Source organism: Anastrepha ludens, chromosome 2, assembly GCF_028408465.1.
Source record: "Anastrepha ludens isolate Willacy chromosome 2, idAnaLude1.1, whole genome shotgun sequence".
In the NCBI taxonomy this organism is placed as follows: domain Eukaryota; kingdom Metazoa; phylum Arthropoda; class Insecta; order Diptera; family Tephritidae; genus Anastrepha; species Anastrepha ludens.
In genome coordinates, this window is record NC_071498.1 from 101,432,138 (window position 1) to 101,456,569 (window position 24,432).

Consider the following 24,432-nt stretch of genomic DNA (forward strand, 5'->3'; position numbering starts at 1 on the left):
ACAATAAAAAGCTTTTAAATTTTAGATTTGTTTCATTTTGCTAGCATTTGGGTAGTTTTCCATACAATCCTTGAGAGAATTGAAGGTAAGATTTATAGCAGTATTTCATTCGACATTGCCATTGGCAGCACAAAGTGATTATTGTTTACGGCAATGGACAGTCATAGTAGTTGCCAATGCTACACGAACATATTATTTCATCACAAACATACACACAATGCTTAGACTGTTCATGGTGAGGATGGTAGAGGGGGAGAATAAGGAGAAAAGAGAATGCTGTAGTAATCATTGCCCCATCCTCTGACTAGCAAACCATAACAGCGCCAACAATACCAACATAACCGAACCACCACAAATGGCAATTCCATCCTTTTGCACTGCTGATAGTCAATGCAAATATTTCGTCCTTGACATCTTTCATTCAATCTAAGGTGGAATGTGTTTTCTGCACACCCCTATGCATACGCAACTGCCCACCCAATCATATTAATACAAATGACTACGTACATATAAGCTCACACATCCACATTTATGTACATACATACATATGCACATATATACGAATCCAAGTTGATGCTGTGCAAATGTGCTCATGCGAGTCGAGTATACATTTGAGAATGTGAGTTCAAATATTTGCACAGTCATCGCTGCCATCGAAGCTGTTAGATGATGAACGACCAAATGGACAGAGCACTTATGTGTGCTGTGTGGCAGAGGTTCCGGAACTGGTCATTTTTGCCAAATATGAAAACTTTCCGTGTTTTTCTATGGTTGCGTTTCTACTATTTATTCGTTTATTCCGTATCGAGATGACTGCTGCATCACTCAATCCCTTGTGCTTTATGGTTATTGCTGCTGTTTCATTTCAGAAGCACTCCAATTCGAAAAATCTTTCTACATGATACATAAATTTGTTTTTTTTTCTTGCATATATAAATAATTTAAATAAATTATATTTAAATTTGAGTACAATTCTTTTTCTTTTATGAAGAAATTTTCAGAGTGACAAATACAAGGTGGCCCAATATTAATCATCTAATTCTGATTTTTAATAAATTTTTTACTAAATAATTAAAAAAAATATTTTGAGTGATGGAAATCTTTACATGCTCTATTTGCAAAAATTGTAAATGACCCGATAGGGTCCTGTTAGAAAGGAAATCTAATTAAATTAAATTTCTAAAATTATTGCGAGAATATCGATTTTTCTTATTTATAAATGTGGCAGTGTTTAAACTATAAAATAATATACACATTTTTCATAGCTTACCTTCCAACGAGCCGGTGTATATTCTTGAAATATCGTAATCCACCGGACCATGCGTACTTTCGATTTCTACGTCACTAGAAAATACTGACAGTGGATTCTGATGTAGAACCATGCGGAATTCTCTGAAAGTAAAATAACAAATTAATATTATTTATAATGCAACAAAAAATACCGCCATATGTTTGAACTGGTCGGTTCTATATAAAAATTGTGTCTAACAGCCTCCAAGTCTAAAAATTTACATTCAGAGATTTTAGTCTCATGGGGTGGAAATTTCGAATATATATTTTGTCTGCGTCCTAATCTAATACGTGCACTTGCGCTCATATATTAAAATCAGTTTATCACTTTACAAAAGTCCCAATATTTTTCATGCCAAATTATTGTATGAAAGCAAATAATTCAGTGTATGTGAAACAAAAACCTTATGCAGCAAATTTCCAAACTTTGCACAAAATTCATAAAAATCAGTACAATTTTACGAACTTAACAAAATTTTTATAAATTTTTTGATCAGAATCCTATGAAAACTTCCGGGTTTTATAGTCCTTTTAGGTTTAATATAAGAAAGTGCAAGTTAGAAGTCGCCCAAAAATCCAAGGCGCATTCATTAAAGGTGGTGGTACTAGACCAACAACAAGGTTTGTACGTTTGATTGTCAAACCACAGTATTGGCAAAGTAGAAAACAAAGAATGAATTCGCCTTTTTTCATTCTGGGCTAACAGCCACATGAACACGGCGAAAGAAAAAGAGCAAATCAGCTGATTTACCAATACCACCTTTAATAGATACGCCTTGCGAAAATAATTTTGATTTTTAACAGTTTTCTTTCGCTGAGCTGTTACACATTTTCTTCCATATAAAATACTACTGAAAATTAGCTTTATACAGAAGAAAATCCTGATGAATTTTGATAACAGTTTTTGGATTTTTTTTGTACAAAGCGTAGAACTTTAGTTTATAAGGTGTTTGTTATACAAATTTGATAAAAAATTAATAAAAAAAATTTTGGCTTAAAAAATATTGCGAATATTGTAAAAAGTTAAAGCGACTTAATTATATGAGCAGAATGTATGTGTAATTAAAGCCTAAAAAATATTATCAGCTTTCGTTGAGCGATAATTGAACGCACTGAGGCCGTTTATTTTGAAAATTACTTAAGTTCATTGAAAAAATCGGATGAAAAATCAAATAATTCCTTACAATTTAGAACATTGTAGATAATAGCATTCATAGGTAAATATTTAAAATATGATCTTAAAATGACTGCCTAACGAATGTTGTCAATATACTTGAATATGTTCACGGGACATATTCCAAACAAAAAATTGAGATATGTAACTTTTGGTGTGACTAACTTAATGATAACTAACCACTTTTCATTTCATTGTATTAATTTGACAAATGGATTAACTATCTCAAAGATGTTCTCAAAAAAGAACACAGCACACAACTCCAGAACCTCAGTAACCTCGATGTTACCTACTCCACTACTCATTTTGGAAAGCTGCCAAAAATTAAAAAAGGCCATTGTGTTAAATCAGCTATTAAAATGGGAAATAATAAATGAGATAAATCAAATTTCGAAAAAGCTCACACATTTGCTCGGCACTTACCGCGAGTTTTTAAACCTCATGAAACCGAACCTTCTCTAAGCACTGCTCAAAAAGTCAAAGACACCCTGGAACTCATTCACCAAATGGAGCCTCCCATAAGAAAATTTTCAAAGAATAAGAAGCGGCAATAAAAAGCTTAAATCAAAGAAAGTCCCCGGATATGATTTCATCACAGGAAAAGGAGGAATCTCTTTTCTCACGTATATACTTATATATAATGCTATCGTACAAACAGGATTTGTTCCTCCCCAGTGGCAAGTCGCTCAAATAAAAATGATCCTTAAACCCGGAAAAAACACAGAAAAATTGGAATCTTATCGTTCCTTCAGCTTATTGCCCATTTCCTCCAAAGTTATGGAATCAAAAGAATGATACCCATAACTGAAGACCGTAAATTAATCCCAAATCACTTATTCGGCTTCAGAAAAATACACGGTACCATCGAAAAAGTACACAGACTCGTAAATAGTATTCACAAAGCTTTTGAGCAGAAGAAGTATTGCACGCCCGCATTTCTCGAAGTATCTCACAATAAAACTGGTTATACCTATTAAATATTATACTTTTATCAAGTCCGACCTCAAAGATTGTTAATCAAAATGAATACCAGTCTGAATTCTATGAAATTTTAGCTGGCGTACCCCAAGGCAGTATAATGGCCTTTACTATACTATAATTTACTTGCTTTACACACAAGATCTACCAATCACAGGCGAAATTATAGTCAGAACTTTTGCAGATGGCATCGCCCTACTCGCTATAGACTCCCATCTCTCAAACTCGAGAAAGGACTTGATAAAATAGCTCTATGCCTAAAATACTGTAAAATAAAAGTTAACGACACAAAATCAGCTAAAGTTACCTTAACACTCAAACGAAACGATAATTTACCACAATAATGTTACAAAATATCTTGGCATGGATCTCGACAGCAAGTTTATATGGAAAACGCATATTTTCACCAAACGTAAAGCACTTGGAGTAAAACTCCGAAGCATACAGTGATTACTTAATCGAAACTCTCACGTTTCTCTCAAAAGCAAGCTCTTACTCTACTCAGCTATCTTGAAACGAATATGGACCTATGGTATACAACTCTGGAGCACTCTCTAACATCGAAATACTCCAAAGATTAAAGTCAAAAACCCTAAGAACATCATACGCAAATACATCGTGAAATTTCTCACAAAATTTCTCTGAACAAATAAAAATGTTTGCCACATAACGCAATATAAGACTCCAATCGCACTAAAACCCATTAAATGCAGAAATAACTCTCAATCCGATCTCCCTTAACCAGTTAACTGTGGCGCTCCCGTTTAAAAGTGCGCACAGTTTTGTGTCGCCAGAATTGAGCTATGACGAGTATATTCGTCAATCACCGAGTAAGTTGCGCTGGTAAAATATTGGATGAAAAAGATGGGTTAATTTTATAAAATTGGGGACAAATGAACTAAAAATAAAAAAATAGTAATTTACAGAACTTCTGACAACTTTATAATATTTACGCAATTGAAATTCTTACGTTGCACTGTACTTATTTGATAAGAACCGCCGACTCTTGGTAAGATATGCACTGACACACACGAGTTAGCTTTCTAGTTTATAAATCCACTTTTTGACTTTTGCCTTTGCCCCTTTTAGGTTAACATCTAAAAAACGTTATCATCGCACATAAATAAATTCATTATGCGAACTGGTGAACTTTTTCAACCAGTGCATACGGGGAAGCATGACATCATCTCAAACTGTTTATATTTTCTATTTGTTTGTTTTATTCCGGCATAGACTCAAAATATTCTAAACATCTTGAAATTTGAGAATATGTGTTGTTTTTCTCAAAAATTTTATATTAATTTAAATAGCCAATGGTCACTAATTTATACGCATGACGAGTATACTCGTCAATACACAAAATTTTGCCACTTCTCCATGACGAGTATACTCGCCAATCACAGTTAACTGGTTAACAGACTGAAGGGAGGAAGTCCACAACGGTTTTTTCGCAAGGATTTAAATATTCATAAGAAACAAAACAAAGGTTTCGTACTCTCTTGACATTCCTTTTTCATTTGATGTCATTTAGGTACGAGGTATGCCGTATAATTTTATAGAACTGGGATAATTTTTTAGTGCTGGGTCATAACTGAAACTTTGAAAAACAAAAAAAAAAAAAAATAAAAAAAGAATAATTGGAGATTGCACTTCGACTTAAAGTCAAAAAAGTTAAAATTCGTCACACTGTGCTATAACATAATTCATATACGTACCTGTCATGAGCAAAGAAATTCAGTCTGATTGTATGCACTGGTCCGAATTCGTCCGAATTCAGTTCTCTTTTTCGCCGATGACGTTTCTGTTCGATGTGCTTTTGATGTGCCGAGTGCAAATATGAACGATCGAAATCCGCTGTCTCCCAATGGCGTATGTATGGTGAGAGCTTTTGTGTGTGTCCTGGAATGAAAGAATAAAAAATAACAAACAAAAATTTAATTTTACTTAGCAATATTAATATGTGATACTATGGGGGAATACATAGAGATATTTTCATAAACAATAAAAGACAACTATAATTTTACGTTCAACTTTAATTAGCTCAGCGTTTTGTTTTTTGTTAATTCCAATTACGAGTGGGACTCCGAATCGAGCGTATCTATTAAAGTTTTGGCTTGTTGCGGTAATTATTAATAATACCAAAAAAAGTTTATGTCAAAAGTTTGAAGCGTAAAACCGCAAAATGAAAACTTTGTGATATTTATTTTTATTTTCATTTTAATGGCAAAAAATATGCGCACTGTGGTATACTAATTGCAAAGTTACACACCTCAGTCATTTATAATATTTTTCGCTTGTCTTTCGCTTGATAATGCGCGCGCGTGCGTATGTGTGTGAGTGTGTGGGAGAAGCTTTTGTGTGAAGAGCTTGGAGCACTCACTTGTACTTAAAGTCGACACATATGGCATGCGAGTAATTGTTTAAGTCATTGTACATTAATTTTGTAATTTTCTACTTCAGTAACGTTTTCTACACACACACACACACACACACACACACATACACACTTCTTCTACGCATTGTTTTCCAAAACTTATATGTACCTATGTGCATGCATATGTATGCATGTATGTCCCCTTTCTTCGCCATTACTTTTCAAATTATCCATGTGCGCTCGCAAGCATTGCCAACAGCGCTGGCAGTTTTTGTTGCTAAAGTTTTGAAATGCTACCTACCATAATGCAGTCCGTTGCACATAAAATATAGCACATACACACACACGCACATACACGCGAGCGCATGAGCATATCAACATACACAAGCACGCGTATTAAGTTACAAAAAGAGAAATAAAAAAGGAGTTACACTACATACTTATACAATAATAAAAGGCGTTGCGCTGTGTTAAGATCTAATCGACACACTCGTAAATTTATAACTGAAAATTGTGAAAAATAGCCTAATGCGCTATGTGCGAGTATGATTACTTTTTCCCGTAAAATACGTGACTCCACTTACTCTGGGAGCATGTCGTAAAACGTTCAAAGAAAATATAAAAAAAATAGAAAAGGAAATAAAAAAATAAAAACTTAGAGTTCAACTTCAATTCGTCTTAACTCTACCCATAAATATGCAATAATTTCCGCTTCGTTCCATTGTGCGCCGCGACATCAACTCACGACACAAACTATGTGTGGAATACTGAAAAATTAAAACATCCATTCAATTAAAGTAATATTTATTGTGTGAATATTTTGCTTGTTCATTTTATGGCCTGCCATGCTTGCTGCTTATAATATAATAATTTCAGCACCATATTTAGCATCCTAATGCAACTGTAATGAAAGCAAATACCCCCAAACGAATTTATCTGAAGTGTAATTACTATAAACGCATAAGCTATCAATCAATTTTGCTAATCATTAAATTGGCTGTGTTGCACAGACCTTCACAACCAATATCACAAAATATTCGTACAATTTAATATACTATAGATTATTATATGAGTAACTTAACAAATTAACTATTTTCAAAGGCTTATAACTATAAATATATTTAACTATTAGAAACATGATTTGAAACAAGTATTACATAATTTTTTTATTTTCATTTATAAAATAAATAATAAACTTTTAATGAGTCAGAAAGTTTGCAACCAATTTAACATAAAGGATTATATGGTTAGCAGTAAATCACAGTACTACATATTTCATTATTTTGTTCATTTTAAAATATGGAGAAATGTATCAAAAAAAGTCAACGAATGATTTTTTATTCCAAATTTTTACCTGCTGCGCTTTTTGTTAAAAAAAAAAAAATTGTTCAATTTACATATTCATTTGCCTGCATGATTCAATTATTAAAGGTTTGCTCACTACTGACATTCGATTTTTGACACTCCCTTACAAAAGGTTGTATTTAAGAAGGTGAATAAAGTGGAACAAATTAAATCGTTTTTGGTAAAAATGGTAGTAAAAAAGTATTTTCTTACTTAAATGGAAACAAACTGCGAACGGTTTAAAAAATAAATTTTAATTAATATTTGAATGTAAAAAATGGTACAAATAGAAGTTATTAGCGGAAATTGCCAAGTCTAATATTAAAACAAGAAATTATTTCACCTAATCCAAGATTTTATTTTGTGAATTATTTGTTAAATTTAAAACCGATCGCGAAGTTGCGCAGCTTCGTCAATATGCAACTATTTTGTTAAAAAGAAATAAATAATTGGCACGTACAGTTCTGCTAGGTGTTTGGCCGAGATCCTCTTCCTATTTGCAGCGCGCGTCTTGTTGTTGTTCCACAAATGGAAGGACCTACAGTTTTGAGCCGATTCCGGCAGATGGTTTTTCATGCTGTTACTGTGTTTTGCTAAGCCTCCTCAGGACACTTCATCCGTCCAGGGGAAAGTGGGCTAATTATAAACAAGTTCCGTCAATGGCAACTTTTTTATAATGAAGTATGCAATGTTACCGATCGCGTCGGGACTATCCAATTATTCTCCCTGTTGTAACTCTTTGGGAAATGCTAGTCTTTGCAAAATATGAATTCCGTCTAAATCACCACATCCGATCTCGGATTGCGTCAATTACTCTATTATGTTCTGACTTAAACGGTATGTATTTCATATCATACTATCCTAGTCCTGAACATACCGATGAAAACTCTTTAGCGACTTGTTGCTCGTAAGCAGACCATTTTGAAAATGAAATGTTTTTTCTACAAATTTTACTTTTCCTCCACTTTTACTCAAAATTTCTAGAGCTAGCAACCCAGTGTCTTGCTAAGGTAGCCGATTTGTCAAGACAGAATGAGAAAGCTGCTTACTGAGCAAACCTTTTATGATTCAATTATGATTTGCCTGTATGTCTCAGATAAAATATATTATAGTAAACATTTGCGCAATTTTCTATTCCAAATTTTCGGCGGCGGCATTTTTTTATACAAAATATTTCATTACATTGTTTTGTCTGATATGTGTCTCCGCTCCAAATTTCACCGTAAATATTTAAATCCTGCAATATTAAGTACAACTAATTTGGATTGACAACTAGACTTAGTTCTTATAATTTAAGCGAATCAGGGGAATTTTCGATGGTAACATTGCCGAAAAATGACAGTGAACATCTATTGTGAATGAAAAATACTCAAACTTCTAAAAGGAAGATCAAGTAAGACTGAATGCAATGCTAGTTTGCACCAACACGTGCGACATTACATTAATTGGTTTGCTATTTCGGAGCAGTTTGAGAAATTGCAATTTAAGATTTTTTTTACATAACTAATTCCTTTTTAGTATCAATGCTGTTAATAAACGTATTTATTGCCTGCGGCCCATTTTTTAGTGATAAAATTATCAAATAAACAAATCAGCTGTTCACTAATCCGGTAATCCCGATTAACGCCGCCGTATGTTTAGCACCTTATCGCTACATTTCAATAGAATGGCATCATTAGCAACTTTCAACTAACTTTTCGTTCGTTCGTTTGCAAACATTGCATACATTTTTATTAACAATATATTTAAATTTGTATTAATATTTTCGGAGTTTTTGTAAAATATATTTTAAACGTACCTTATGTAAATTGCAAGTGAAGTTTGATCCCTAAGTGTAGCAACTTTTGGGTATTTAGTGATTGAAAAGAGGAACAAGATAAAAGTGATTTTTGTTAATAACTTTTCACCTGAGAAAAAAATCGTTTTTGGCCTACAGATTATTAGTACTGCGGTCAATACGCATCGATTGGTACCCCTTTGACTTTTTTTGATCTATTTTTCTATGTGCTCCATAAATATTAAGGTATTATTAAATTTTTATTATTCCATCTCAAAGAAGGCAATCTTACAGGACATGTAAAAATTCTGGGTTCAATCCTGAGCTCTCCGTGCTTGGCAGTCCACGACAAGATGGAAAGGAAACTAGAATTCTCCAAGAAATTCAAAGCGGTCATTAGTGACCGTACAGCTTGGAGAAGCAATGAAATATCCTTAGGCGCACACGTGTGGTTTACTGATGGGTCCCAAGGAGAGACGGTAGTGCCGGGGCTGGAATCATTGGCCCAGCTGCAATGGGAAAAATCAGTTCCATTTCCACGCCTTAGAGTTGTGTGCCAAAGAATGGCTACGGAGAGGTACGTGCGGTGCCAATATTAACATTCTCTATGGCAGTAAAGCAGCTTTAAAATCGCTGGATAGCTTCTCATTTCAATAAAAATTGTCTGGGAATGTTTTAAAAACCCTAGCATCAAGAAACCTTGTTACCTTGATGTGGGTTCCGGAACATAAGGGGCACGAAGGGAATGAAATTGCGGACACTTTAGTGAAAAAGGTAGCAAGCACTCCCTTCATAGATCCCGAACCTTTCTGCGGGGTAAATAACAGCTTCAAAAGTGCCTTTCTACGTGAGCCTAATCGACTGCTGGGGTTATAGACCCAAACCTGCTGGTAGAAATTAGGCCTACAGCAGTTTTAGGATTTATTAACAGCCTAAAACTGTGTGAGTAGCTACACGGCTGCACAATAAATCTCTTTAGGTCGCGCTGCACAAACAGCCAATCAATAATAATAAAAAAAATTTATTTTGCAAAATAATTAGGGTATTATTTAATTTTTTTAAATGTAATTTTTGTTGCTTAATGGGTTTTTGGGAAATTGGATTTATATGGTTTTGGTTAAAGAATAAAAAAAAAAAAAAAAAATAGCATAGAAATTCTGACTAGAAAACCTTTGTGAACATGACAAAAAAATTGTCATGCACTCAGTTATGTGCGCCACTTTTTGTTCAAATCCTTTCAATATGGCAATTGTGAATTTAACCACCATTTAAAGCCTCTCTTTTTGGTACATCGCTAACTCAGTCCACTATTAAAAAATTAACCTTTATTTGTTTTTGTTTCTTTTTTTAATAATTCGCTATTATCGAGCACAAAAACTATATTTTTTACATACTTTAATATTATATTCATATTAATACTCGTTTTTATTGCCGACGAAAGGCCAGTTCTAAAAAAAATTAATTGGGTATGTATACCTATATTTTCAACTGAGCTTTTGATTATTAAAACCTTAACCGCAGAAGCATTTTGCTGCGTAGCGTAACATCTCCGAACAGTGGCAGCATAAAAATGCCAGGAAATGAGTTAATCATGAAATCTCACAACCACATCAAATATTTGGCCTTAGAGCTTAAAAGGGTAATTACAATAGAATGTATGTGCGAGTCACAGTTAGAATGTACATGCCTATGTACATAAATATATACATATTTACGGGTAATAAATCTATGTATTATAAACGTTAATGGTGGCAAGTGTATGCGGTTACACAAGAAACTACATAGGAATGTGTTATGTACTAAATGTATGAACTGCTGTAGTGCTGCTCAAATTATAGAGTTATTTTCTTATATAAGCAAACTGAGAAATTTCCCATGGCTGTGCCCTAAGAAGTGTCAAAGGCTCTCCGGTGGGGAAATACGTAATACACATTCGACAAATGAGACTAATTCTGCTAGTTAAATAGTTCTAAAGCAATGCTAACTTCGGAAAATTATATCTAAGCATTTACCTTGGGAAAGACAAAAATTACAGCAGTCCATAGATAAAGAGGAGGATCTGGGTTCGATTCAGTCAAACAGCAGTGAACAAAGGCGATTAAAAATTCTAATGTATGGTCACTAAACTCAGAACAGGGATGTCATCTGATGTTGCCTAACGATCGTCTTCACAATGAGGCGTGTGTGCTCACAGTAAGTGAGCTTAACACCATGCTCATCGAGCTCTTCTTTGCAATCACCGCCAAGATCCAAACATACATCAGACAACCCTTGGACTCAGCAGGCTTTACCAGACCTCCCTTCTGAGTATTTGCAATAACCACCATCATGAACTTTTGATTCCTTCATGCAGTTATCGGTTTCTGAAAATCACCTATAATAGAAGTAAAAGTTTAGCTGCCTCGTGAATTACCCATAATTGCTACCTGGATACTGTAGCAGGTGAAGCTCCTAACTGTAGAGAGTTGACATTGACATACTTAGCATATGTCTGGCACGTACAGGCAGCCCGTGTGGGTTCACATGCCAATGTTGGCTATTACGAAAGCTCCCTTTTACATTTTGTAACCAATATGAAAATGTAAACACAGTCAAATAATATTGAAAATGGCTTTACTGTTTTTGAAATATTTTCCTTAGAAATCTCTACACTTTTGATTCGCTTCAACGAATATTCAAAGCATTTTTGCCACTCCAAGGCTTCAACAGCTTCTTCAGGCGTTGAAACACTTTGGCCAATAGGAGCTGCTTTGGGATCGATAGGCTGAAGAGATATGTAAATACTTCGCTCTCTGTAGCAGCTGCACCACTGCTGCTACCACTGCTAAGGTGAATACTTGGCGTACAGTGAAAGGTAGAGGTATACAGTAATACTTGTAATTACATTTTTCTGTTGAGTTCCGGAAACCAAAAACATACTGTAGTATACGTAAAGGCGAAACAACTCACTAGGCCACAGATGTAACGAGCGATATGGATGATGACATACTCTGTGTGAACTGGTGTGAAGTTGGCGAAAATTCATACGACTAACATTAATTTTCCCTGTGGGGATGTGTGCGCGTTAAATTGTTATATTATATAATGTGGTTTTTCACAAAAGTTTCTTTGACAACAACTGAGTGTATAAACGCACAAAGAATTTAGGATAAGAATTTGAAAAATTGTTGCAACTAACAAAATTCGGTGCACAAAGTTGGTTTTGTCATAAATATGTATATTGTACGTAAATACATACGTACATTTACCAACCACTGGATTCAATTTAATGCCAGAACTACGCTGCGGTATCAGCGTGGCTGCAAGTGGAAGTAGGTGGAGACCACTGCCGCCACTGCAAGCGGCACGTCTCGCTTGTCGTGTATGACTGGCTGTGCGTTATTGGCCGGCAGAAACTACCCACTGTCCAGCAAACCAACTAGCAAACATGACTCATTCAATTATCCTCAGGTTAATTAATTTCATTTACACTTTTTCGCAGAATTTGATTGGCAGTGATAGAAAGTGTTGTGGTTTGTCTGGTTAAATTGCGTAGTCATATGTATGTGTACAAGTATATTTGCTCTTTTTTTACATTTTCTCCTCCTAAGTAGTCACGTACAAAATTAATTACATATGAAAAACTTTGTTAGCACATAAATTGTTTTCATAATTTAGTAAATAATGTGTATGTAACTTAATAACAAAGTCCAAAAACTTTACAAAAATGTTACTGAACACGAAAAAACGAAAAAAAAAAAATTATGAGAGAGGAGGCCTCCTCCCAGGTCAACATTGCTGAAAACAATACTGGGCTTGTAAGGTTTGATATTTTTTCACGGAGTGTTAAAGTTAAAACAAAAAGTGTGGTGGAATTTAACTCACCAACCCCCACTCGTTACAGAACTTTTAAAAATTGCGTTCCACAGGAATCGGCCCGCCTTAATACTCATAAATGCAGGTATTCGCAATGTATTATGCATGATGTGATAACATTAGCTTGAACTAAGCCTTCTTACACACTAATCTTAACTCGTACGACTTTTTCATTACCCTATAAAATTGTAGTTGAACTTTTAGTGGAACATTTCAACCCTCTAATTACTTTTTTAACGACATTTCGTTCTTGCTGTTTTGAGAACGGTTAAAAAATGCTCAGTTAATTAGGAGTTAGAGGGCTTAAATCCACTGCCAACAAATTCTCTGTTAAATTCTACTGAAGAAGCCTGAGTACGGTTATATTTGAAGTAGTTTTATATTTGATATTTTTGATAAATTTGTCGATAATAAATTAATTGCACTTTTGCCTAAAATGTTGAAACTTTAACCCTTTGTAAAAAGTCCGATAAATCTGTACTCTTTCATAATTATTAATATAATATTTGTTCGTGTCGAGTACCCATTGTTGGACACTGTAAACAAAGCGAAAATGGCAGCCGTAATAAGGATTATACACTTTAATTATTGTAATATTTCATACATACATTACTGCAATTATATTATGGTAATTTACGACTTACTGAGTCGTCACAAATATAAATATATTTATGTAATTAAAATCAAGGCAACAAAAGCAAATGCAAATTAATCAAAAGGAAAAGTAAATAAAAAGTAAATTAATTTTATTATTTTAAGTATTTATTTTACGCCAATAAGAAAAATGAGTTTAAACATCATTAACCATTCTCGTCCCTTTCCCACCGAGCACTTAATACTCATTTAATTAATTGTACAGCAACAAGCGTAAGGGGCGGTCCAACCAAATGCATTTTTTTCCTTTGCCACGGAGTCCTCTTTTTATTTGTGGTATGCGGCTTGATGTTTTCCACAAATGCAGGGATCTAAGGTTTTACGCCGCCCCGAACGAAACATGGTTTTTTATGAGCAACTTTTTCATGGCAGAAATACAATCGGTGATTTGCAATTACCTGCCGGGAGGCGACCGCTAAAACTAAAAAAAAACTGTTCCTACTATTTCGGTGCTTTATGCAAGGAAATTCATTCATGAACATTGTAATTTATGAATGAAAAATAATATAGTTCAAATAACTGCCGCGACTGGCTTTACAGTAGGCCATTCGATCAACCCAATTTTTAAGCACATTTTCGATTGTTTTGGCTCCAGTTTCATGAATGGCAACTTCGATTTCGTGTTTTAAAGCAGCAATCGTCTCTGGATGGTTCGCATAGGATTTGTCCTTAACGGCTCCCCACAAAAAATAGTCCAACGGGCTTAAATCACAGCTCCGAGGCGGCCAATTGATATCGGAATTTCGGCTGATTATTCGGTTTTCAAAAACGGTAACCAAAAGTTCGAGTGTAACTTTGGCAGTGTGACAAGTTGCACCGTCCTGTTGAAACCAAATGTCGTCCATGTCAACCTCTTCAATTTTTGGAAACAACTCGTTGAGCACGTCACGGTAACGCTCGCCATTTACTGTAACCGCGGCTCCTCGCTCTTTTTCGAAAAAAAAAAAAAATGGCCCGATGATGCCGCCAAACCAAAAACCGCACCAAACAGTGACTCGTTGTGGATGCATTTTCTTCTCTACAGTAACGTGTGGATTTTCTGAGCCCCAAATCCAACAATTTTGCTTATTGACGTAGCCACCGATGTGAAAATGAGCTTCATCAGAAAATAAGAAGAAGACTCAGCACTTTGGAAATAGGTTTTCAATATTTCCCAATTTTGTTCAAGCGTATAGCGTCCCATTTCGTAAATGCCAAACCTTTAAGTAAATTATGAACACATTTGACATGTCATTTGTGTTACCATTCTCAAAAAAATAGGTGGTTTAAAAAGCAAACGCTATATGGCCCACCCTATAATTTGATGTCAATAATAACATACTATAAAATCAAAACGATCGCATTTTATTTTCTTAAAAAAATTATTTTCTAAAAAATGTCTATAAAAATGAGTATTTGACCCGACTACTGCCTTAAAGTAAATAAAGTTTTTGTTTATTGCAACATTACTCGTTACAATAATACTGGTAGCATCGCGAAATGTGATGGAGGTAGTCATTAAAAGACTGTAACGTCACGTGAAATGGTTCAAAAAGTGAAGAAGCGTCTTGAGCGAAATCCCCGACGAAGTGCTAACCAAATGGCGAAAGAACTGAAAATATCTGATCGTAGCATCCGCCGCATACTGAAAAATGATCCCAAAGTCAAGCCTTACAAGGTCCAAAAGACGCATGATCTCACTCCAAAGCAGCAACAAGTCAGACTTGAGAGAGCAAAGGAGTTGCTTCGCTTGGCTGCAAGCGGTCAATTTCCGAACATTCGAATTTTCTGGCGAGAAAATTTTTCAAATTGAAGAATTCGTAAACTTCCAAAACGATAGGGTTAATTTGACCGATCGTTCATAGGAGACTTTTGAGTCATCGATTGGCCACCAGGAGGCAGCACCCGCCACAGGTAATGGTTTGGGCCACTGTAACCGCAGATGGGCGTCAAGGTAAATGAGAAATATTATCGGGAAAGTATTCTGAAGGTTGCTTTGAAGCCGTGGACAGACAAGCATTTCGGTGGCAGACCATGGACAAGGCAAAAAAAAAGAATTGCTATTACTCAAAAGCATTTTTTTATTCAGTAAAAGGGTTATTGAAGAACCAAAATTGGATGACTCATTGTAAATATAAAATTTGATGTTTGTTTTCTTTCTATATTGTGCGATGAAACTTTGTTGCACTGTTGCAGTTATGCGAAGGATGTTCTAGAAGCTTATTTGGGGCGGATAGGTGGAGCTGATAGATCTAGCTAGATTTTTGTAAAAATCGTTTCGCCTCATACTCAAAGTTCATTTAACTTATATGAAATTAAATAATTCTACAAAGAATAAACCCGCAGTGTTTGGGCAACACAGCATTAAATTTGCTCAAGCGTAAAGCTATTAATTGCATTCGGCAGAGGTTAGATATAATTAGTTTGATTGTTTGGGTTAACTGCCTCAAAACAAACTAAATTTCAGAAATAAGCTATATGTTTGAACCAACCTGTATGTCTGCATCAAAAAACAAAAATATATCGCCCCTCACGCCCAAATTATTTCTTCAGAATGTCATTGTCTTGCCTCTTCTCTCGCAAATTCAAAGTGGTTCGGATTGAACAAATGAACCGGACATCTTTACCTTATTGTGCGCTAATTGCATTTGCTTCTAAAATGGGCAATTTAATAAACTGGATACAACTCATTAGTCACAGAAATTTGTGTTTGAGCCTGAAAAAGGTTGTCAGAGCAAACAACACAAATACTTATGTAATGGAACAAAGTGGAAATGTTACAGTATTTTAAGTTTATTATTCACTTATAGAAACTTTTGGTGCGAAAATATATTCTGCATTGTAACCTTGATGCAACGGGTGGCTTTTTAAGCGTATACTTGTATAATTTTCGATGTAATATGCTAGCTTTATTCAGATGAACTTTTCGTAATTAAATCATTTGAAGAAATGGGTTTGCCAACTGAGCTATGCGATTTGATTCCTCGATGCGTTGTTAATGAGATAAGGCCAACAAGAGGAAAACTACGAGTTTCGAGTTTCGCTCAGATTCAGAAAGCAACAGCAGCAGCTATATAAAACTGTGCTATGCCGGGCTGTTCATACATAGCTTCGGACTTTTTTTACAAGCTTTCGTCGGGTCCTTAGAAATACTTTTTATTTTGTGGTAGAACAAACGATTTCGGAATATTAATTCATAATAAATACTAATGGTGCCAGGCTTAATTTTCATGAATAATTCTATATGAGTCAACCACTGATAGATGAAAGTTGTGTTTTACTTTAAAGAATATGTAAAGCCACTTTTAATAAATAATTTTACTTGCATATCCTCGAGGTAGATTATTTGAGCAAACGCGCAATACTAATATGAGTTGCATGTACAATAAAAAGTTTAATTTTCAAACGGGAATGTGATGTACAAAATTTGTTCAAAAAAAAGGTAGAGACAATTTCTTGAAATAATTTTTGCGCAAACATATATTTTGTTGGCGTTTTCTGTGTTTTAAATTCAAAACTTATTATATAAATTAACTCAAAACAGAATCCGCCAATATTAACACCTACGCAGTCTGTTTATGGTAAAGAGAATTAATTTTGCTAATTAGCAACATTTAACAGTCTACGTTGCCTTTTCTTACAATTGAGAAAGTAAGTATGTAAATACCTATGTATGCTTATATATTATTTAATATGTGCATATATGGTATATATATATCTACATTTAATAACGTCAAACAGACAAATAAGGCTTAAGCAAAAATGAAAATACAAGAAGTAGAAATTGTATATTAAAAAATCAACTTGTGGGTATAAGCAAGAAGCCAAAAGTATGAGTCATGTTTAAGTTGTTAAACCACATAAAGCATCTCCAAGCAATACATATAGACTCCTTTTGGAAAGATGTTTATTTTTATTATGTGGTTAAGAAATACTTATGGAGTATTGTACAACTCCTTTGTGGAAATTTTTACCACTTTTATTTTACTTTGATTTTTTTTAATTTTACTTTTCTCATTTTCCTTTTTTATTTTGCTTGTTGCTTAACAGCTCTGTTGCAAACAAAAAAAAACAATAATAATAATAACAGAGTTGAATGTGGGTGGAGTAATGGCTGACGGTTAGTCTCGCACATTGCTGGTAAAATGGTATAAACTCGCTATTGACTTCGTTATATGTATATACAAGCAGTATTGTTCTTTTTTAAGTTAAGAGTGAGGTAAATTTGTGCAAAACTTATATGTGGGTAGGTACTTATACCTTCTGCTCAAATATGAACGGGACGTTATCAATAAAACGGTCCGCGGATGACATATGGCAAAAATAATTTTTTTGTTTTTTGGTAGGACTGTTATAAGCTTACATGGCAAATTTCAGCGTGATATGTCATATAGTTTGTTTTCTGTGCTACTGTAAACAAGTCAAGCTCGAGTGTGTTCTTCGAATTTAACGATGGAAATTCAAGTTGAACAAAGAATTTGTTTGAAATTTTCTTATTCCAACAAAATCGGTTATCGGTTAACGCTGAATATTATTTAGACGTTTTAAAGCGTTTGCGCGAGACCATTCGTCTTAAACGGAAGGAATTGTGGGACAACAAGTCATGGTTCTTGCATCACGATAATGCACCAGCTCACACATCACGTCTTGTTCGCGATTATTTGAACAAAAATAATGTTAATATCGTTCCGCAAGCACCGTATTCGCCTGATATGGCTCCATGTGACTTTTTCCTGTTTCCCAAGCTCAAGTTGCCGCTCCGTGGAAAACATTTTGAGACAGTTGAAGTCATAAAAGAGAATTCGAAGAACACACTCGAGCTTGACTTGTTTACAGTAGCACAGAAAACAAACTATGTGACATATCACGCTGAAATTTGCCATGTAAGCTTATAACAGTCCTACCAAAAAACAAAAAATTTATTTTTGCCATATGTCATCCGCGGACCGTTTTATTGATAACGTCTCGTTCATATTTGAGCAGAAGGTATACAAGTTTACTTATAATTAGCGCGTACATTCTTTATTAGGTGCCTAGCCGAGCTTCTCCGCAAATTTGAACTGGTGTTTAATTTTCTTAACAATAGATGAAGAAATAAAATACTGAAAACAAAAATAAACAATCTTTTTTCGTTTCCGTTTTACACGCTTTTAAAGAAACACCCAAGGAACACCATTTCAAATGAGGCGAGGGCCTCATGTAAAATTATTGCTAGTCTAGGGATCCCCAAACTGTGCATCATGGTACCTTGTAACGCTGTTTGTTTCACAGGACATGCTGGACTACATAAGCAGTGATCCTGATTTCATGAGCACCATTATCACTGGTGATGAGTCCTGGGTTTACGGGTACGACCAGGAAACCAAAATGCAGTCGTCACATTGGAAGCATTCCACGTCACCAAGACACATTCAAAAACCGACGAGAACGCTAAATACGTGTTACGTTCAAACTGCTTGACAGCTACTGACGCTAACGACAGGCGGGAAAAAATTCACACATGTGCAGGAACTGCTTATGCAAGCGCGCGTAATTAAAATTTGCAAGGTGTTAGAAATAAAAAACAAAGTCGGATACTTTTCTAACAGACCCCGTTTTTTTACAGATCGAGCGAGGCTACTGTCAAACTAAATACATGATTTTTTTCAGTACTCATTGGCATTTCATCATAGAAAGGTTATTATTATATAATTATTATTATTATATTATTATTTAAAATTGAGCAAACATATATTTTTCAAACAGTTTTCTTCTTATTTAACTAGGAAAATTAAAAATTTGTGCGAATGTAGCACTGCAAAGGCGTTTTGTAAACAAAAAAGTGTAACTAATTTCTTCATATTAGAAGGATGTTCACACCATCGATTCACCTAAATCCACGCCGATCGGCTTGAAATTTCAAATTTGGTAGTTTTTTGCATATTCGCACAACTCTAGATGTAATCTCTGTAATTATCCTTAACAATATTAATAATTTTAGAAATATATTTTTATATTATTTTTTTTTGACAAGTATTCACAAATGATCATTAGCTTTTACTCGTACTGTATGCTGTCTAAAAAGTTAAGGCTTAAGTGTATTTACTTGTTCTTACGAAGTCAGAGTAAATTTGAAACTTTGAAGATGTTTGTTTTTGACTTTGCAAATTTTTGAGTTATGACATTCTTCCAGAAACCGAGTATTTGTATGAAATAATTGTTCATTATTTTATTTTCAATCATAAAATATATACTTACATCTTAGTAATTATAAATAAAGTAACGCAATTTACGAAATTTCTTCCACTAAATATGCGTTATGATGTGTTTTGCTGAATTCTCTAATCGCTATCCTACCTGAAAATGAGTGGGCAGCGAATATATTCAAACTTTTGTGTTTTTCGTTTTTTCTATGTGTACTCTAATGTATGTAGCTATACATAAGTACTTATATGCAAGTATTCAGATGCTAATGTATGTAAAAGCACAATGAAAATTCCATATTTGTGCTGTACAAGTACAAATTGTTACACATTAACATACATAAGTACTCGTTAATAATTGCGCATATGAATTTTATCCATTTACAAGCACCCACAACACTCTTACATGCCCACAGTACACACTAGTATTCCATGTGTGTATGTAGGTTCAAGTGTACTTTTCGGCCACTCAGCTTGAATTTTATATTGGAAATGTTCGAAAACCAGCATTTGCCGGTGGCCAGCGCACGGCTTGTGAAACTCTTTGTCTCAGAGAAGCACACAATAAAAAAGAGCAAAAAAAAAAAAAAATCGGAAAAACAATAAAAACGAAAGCGAGAAACAGATAAATCTCCGAAAAATGCGAGACAATCTGGCACAACAATTCACGGCACACGTACTTATAAGCTATTGTGGAATATACCCAAATATATAATATACTTATGTATACAATATTTTATATTTTATTGTTTTGTAAACTGAAAGTGGAAACAAGTCCCACGCAATTTGAGCATCATCGCTGCCTCCCACTATCACACCTCCTGCTGCTCCATGACACCCATTGCCATATCCATTTCTACAGCTACTACCAATTCGAATTCCAGTCCATGGCATCTCCGCACGCTGCCTCTGCAATCAGCAACGTAACACTTAAAAAGTTACCAACATTCGAATATTTTATTGTTGCAATTTGCAACAATTGACATTCAAACCCTTTTCGTTTGGATTTCGCTTCCTTCGCGCCTACTGACCTATCCAACCCTGTCCAATCGCCCCCACGACCTGGTGCACGAGTTCACAAAATTCAACGATTTGAGTGATTCACTTTGGGCTGTTTAATGTACAGAAATTATTTAAATTATGCTCTCACTATTGTTACAGCGATTGTTGTAGCTAACGTTAACAGCGACGCTGACTTTGCTGTTGCTGTTTCTGCTGCTGTTTGCTAATGCTTTGTTTGTACAACAATTTTACGCTCTAATTGCGTCATTAAAATCATGATTTACCTTTTGAATGCAATGGTTTTGGTTGTTGGTGTTGGTGGTAGCTGTTAGCTGCTTGCTGGTAGTGAGAGATGGTATTTTCTCATTTTGTTTTGCTCCATTCCATTCCATGGCAAATAAATCTGTAATTTAAACTGCTGCCATTTAAAGCAGTGACTTTGCCAATATCCGCGAGCAAATTAATTGAATTTGTGAATTTTTAATTCTATGTATGCGAAAATTAAATTTCAGCAGTATTCTCGCAGCGGAAGAACCATATATTGGAGAATTACGCTAGATGCGTGTATGCTAATCATAAATAATTTACGAAATGGCATTGACCGCAAAAAAATATTTGAAATAACTTTTAATTGGTTATGTTTTATATACAATATATTTTTTTCAATTTTAACTAATAACCTAAAAAAGTCAAAATCGCTTATGCTGAGTTTAAATACCATACACTCTTTTGTATGCTCAACCACCCGAGGCCATTTGCTCAAAATAATCAATAATAAACTATTTGAGAGCGTAAATCGCTTGAAGCCACAAAACAAAAAACGAAGATTGCTCTACAAAGTTTTCCAAGTAATTTATTTATTTGTAGGTAAAGCGAAAATTATACACAAAAGTACGTATTTGCAGTTCGCACAGTAATTAAAACCACAGTAACTTAGAGCTACCAAAGCTTTTCGAACTATTTGTTTGTCAAGCAGGAAAAGGGGCCATTAAAATGGGTTTTGCAATAGGGGAGCTCTATCATCGAATTGTCGCATTAGGTGTTTCTTTAAACATATTTTTAGTGGTCTGTTTTCAATGTAGTCTGCTTGAAAAAAAATCTTAGATTTCTAGGACTACACCATTACTATGTGGCGCGGGGTGGCACTTATAGTAGGATTTGGCTCTTATTGAAAAACTGCATTTTTTGCAAAGAAAAATTTCAAAAAATGAACTTCATATGTGGCGCCGCAATGGAAAAAATTTGTTTTATTATAAAATTTTGTTTCATATCTCCATATACAGTGTAACCTGTCCTAATGGACACCTCCCTTAAACGGATATGTTTTTCGATACCAAATCTTATGTATGGGAAGAACTTACCATCTTTTGAGTGGACGTCTCTCTTGAACCGCCAAAAGCTGACTGTCGGTGAGTGTCCGCCCAAGAGAGGTCTTACTGTAATAGGTTTTTCATTGCCAGTGCGAACTTTGAAATTAAATAAAGGGCATTAGATGGAGTGACATTTTTAGGTCAAAAGCAATGCAATGTTAATGATTGTACTCAAAGGTTTGTTCTTTTTGGCATTCTGAAATAATTTTTTAGTCTATTCTACTAAAATATTTGTTCGGGTATATTTGCAATTTCGTAACTTTCATAAGATTTATTAAAATAAATTGAAATTGAATTAAGGAATGAATTAAAAAAATAACAATTATTAAAATTCGCCAATAACTTTAATACCTAACTAAATTTACTTTCAACCTTACGAAATGGTTTGTACACTATTCATAGAGTAAAATAAAGAAAACAAAGGCTTATACTCACTCTCTGCCAACGGCAAGCCATGATAATTGTTATTATTACAGCTGCATGTACTCTGTGTTAGCTGTCTTTAAACTGTGTTTTTATTGTAATTTTTTTCTATGCACATGCCGTTGTGTTGTATGTGTATACAAAAGCATTATTACCTGCACTTTCAACAAAGACTTAAGCAACGAACTTGATTACTACAATGAACTTTACATTACTTAAAATGCATTGATGAGACCTCGTGCGAAGTCTGGGCTCTTCGGATATATAAAGGGAGATATTTGAAGGAAACAATATCAAAATCCTGCAGTGTAACTTTTTATATTGTCCATTTAACTTGCGAAGTAAAAACATATCCCAATACGGATTCGTTGATGCGTAACTTGTCGTTCTTTTTCTTCATAACTTTGTTTTCAAAAAAGGTGTACTTCAACAAAGTTAAAAAGACTTTTCAAGAATAGTCATTTTTATCAATAACATCAAAATTTTAGCCTGGTTTCCGTTACAAAAATATAATTTTAATTCTCTTACTTCTCAACGTAAGAATAGTTTCAAAATAATAGGACTATGAATAAGTTCGTGCGGTTTTTTTTCGAAATTTGAAACTTTATTGACGTAAAATGGTTACAAATTTAATATTCAAAATATTGTCCATCGCTTACTACTACTTTTTCCCATCTTTCTGGCAATTCACGGATTCCCTTTGTGAAAAATTCGGTCGGTTTTGCCGCAATCCACGAATCGATCCATTTTTTGACTTCATCGTAATTACGGAAGTGCTGGTCAGCCAGGCCATGTTGCATCGATCGGAAGAGATAGTAATCGGATGGCGCAAGGTCTGGACTATACGGCGGGTGGGGTAGGACATCCCATTTGAGCGTTTCTAAGTATGTTTTGACCACTTGTGCAACATGTGGCCGAGCATTGTCATGTTGCAAAATAACTTTGTCGTGTCTATCGGCGTATTGCGGCCGTTTTTCTCGCAGTGCTCGGCTCAAACGCATCAATTGTCGTCGGTAGACATCCCCCGTAATCGTTTCATTCGGTTTCAGTAGCTCATAATACACAACACCCAGCTGGTCCCACCAGATACACAGCATAACCTTCAGGCCATGAATATTCTGCGCCGACGTCGATGTTGAAGCATGGCCAGGGTATCCATACGTTGCCCGACGTTTTGGATTGTCGTAATGGACCCACTTTTCATCGCCAGTCACAATTCGATGCAAAAAACCCTTTCTTTTGTGCCGTTGAAGCAGTTGTTCGCATGCCATAAAACGGCGTTCAACGTCTCTTGGCTTCAATTCATACGGCACCCAATGGCCTACCTTTCGGATCATTCCCATGGCTTTTAAACGTTTGGAAATGGTTGATTGATCAACTCCCAAAGTTTTTGCAACCTCTTCTTGCGTTTGAGCCGGATCTTGATCGAGCAATTCCTCCAATTCGGTATCCATGAACTTTGGCGGCGCACCCTCGCGTTCTTCGTCTTCCAAGCCAAAATCACCACTTTTAAAGCGTGCAAACCACTTCTGGCACGTTCGCTCAGATAGAGCATGCTCACCATAAACTTCCACCAAGATACGATGACTTTCGGCTGCTTTTTTCTTCATATTAAAATAATGAAGAAGAATTCCCCGCAAAAACACATTATTTGGCACGAAATTCGACATTTTCAAGTGTGGTAAAAATATTGTTGTTTACGCTTCAAATAAAAAACTTATACTGACGTTTGTGCCTTACGACAGTAGCTCTCCAATGAATGTTTGGAAATGTGGATCGATGGAATAATAATCAAGTTACGCCATCTGTTGTAAAACCGAAACGAACTTATTCATAGTCCTATTAATATTTAGCTGAAAGAGAAAATTGTCGCACTTTACGTCAGTGGGCAGCTGTTAATAAGTTTAAACCATAGTGATTATCTACAAATATGAAAATGTATTTTGTCCGTTGGTCAAACCCGCCACTGTATGGTGGGACTCCGCTGTAGGTAGCGCACTCTAGTGTACGACTGAAAAACGCGATTTATG

The 24,432-nt window shown here is 34.9% G+C and overlaps 1 protein-coding gene across 3 annotated transcripts in view; it reads right to left on the minus strand.

Moving 5' to 3' along the window:
* Nucleotides 1–24,432, minus strand: part of LOC128854922 (disintegrin and metalloproteinase domain-containing protein 10) — a 202,814-nt gene that overhangs the window by 68,120 nt on the left and 110,262 nt on the right. For all 3 annotated transcript variants that reach the window (XM_054089393.1, XM_054089392.1, XM_054089394.1), the window contains exons 3-4: nt 5,158–5,341; nt 1,271–1,392 (exon numbers count right to left, since the gene is read on the minus strand). In XM_054089393.1, coding sequence (XP_053945368.1) covers nt 1,271–1,392; nt 5,158–5,341 — 306 coding nt within the window. The remainder of the gene's footprint in view (nt 1–1,270; nt 1,393–5,157; nt 5,342–24,432) is intronic.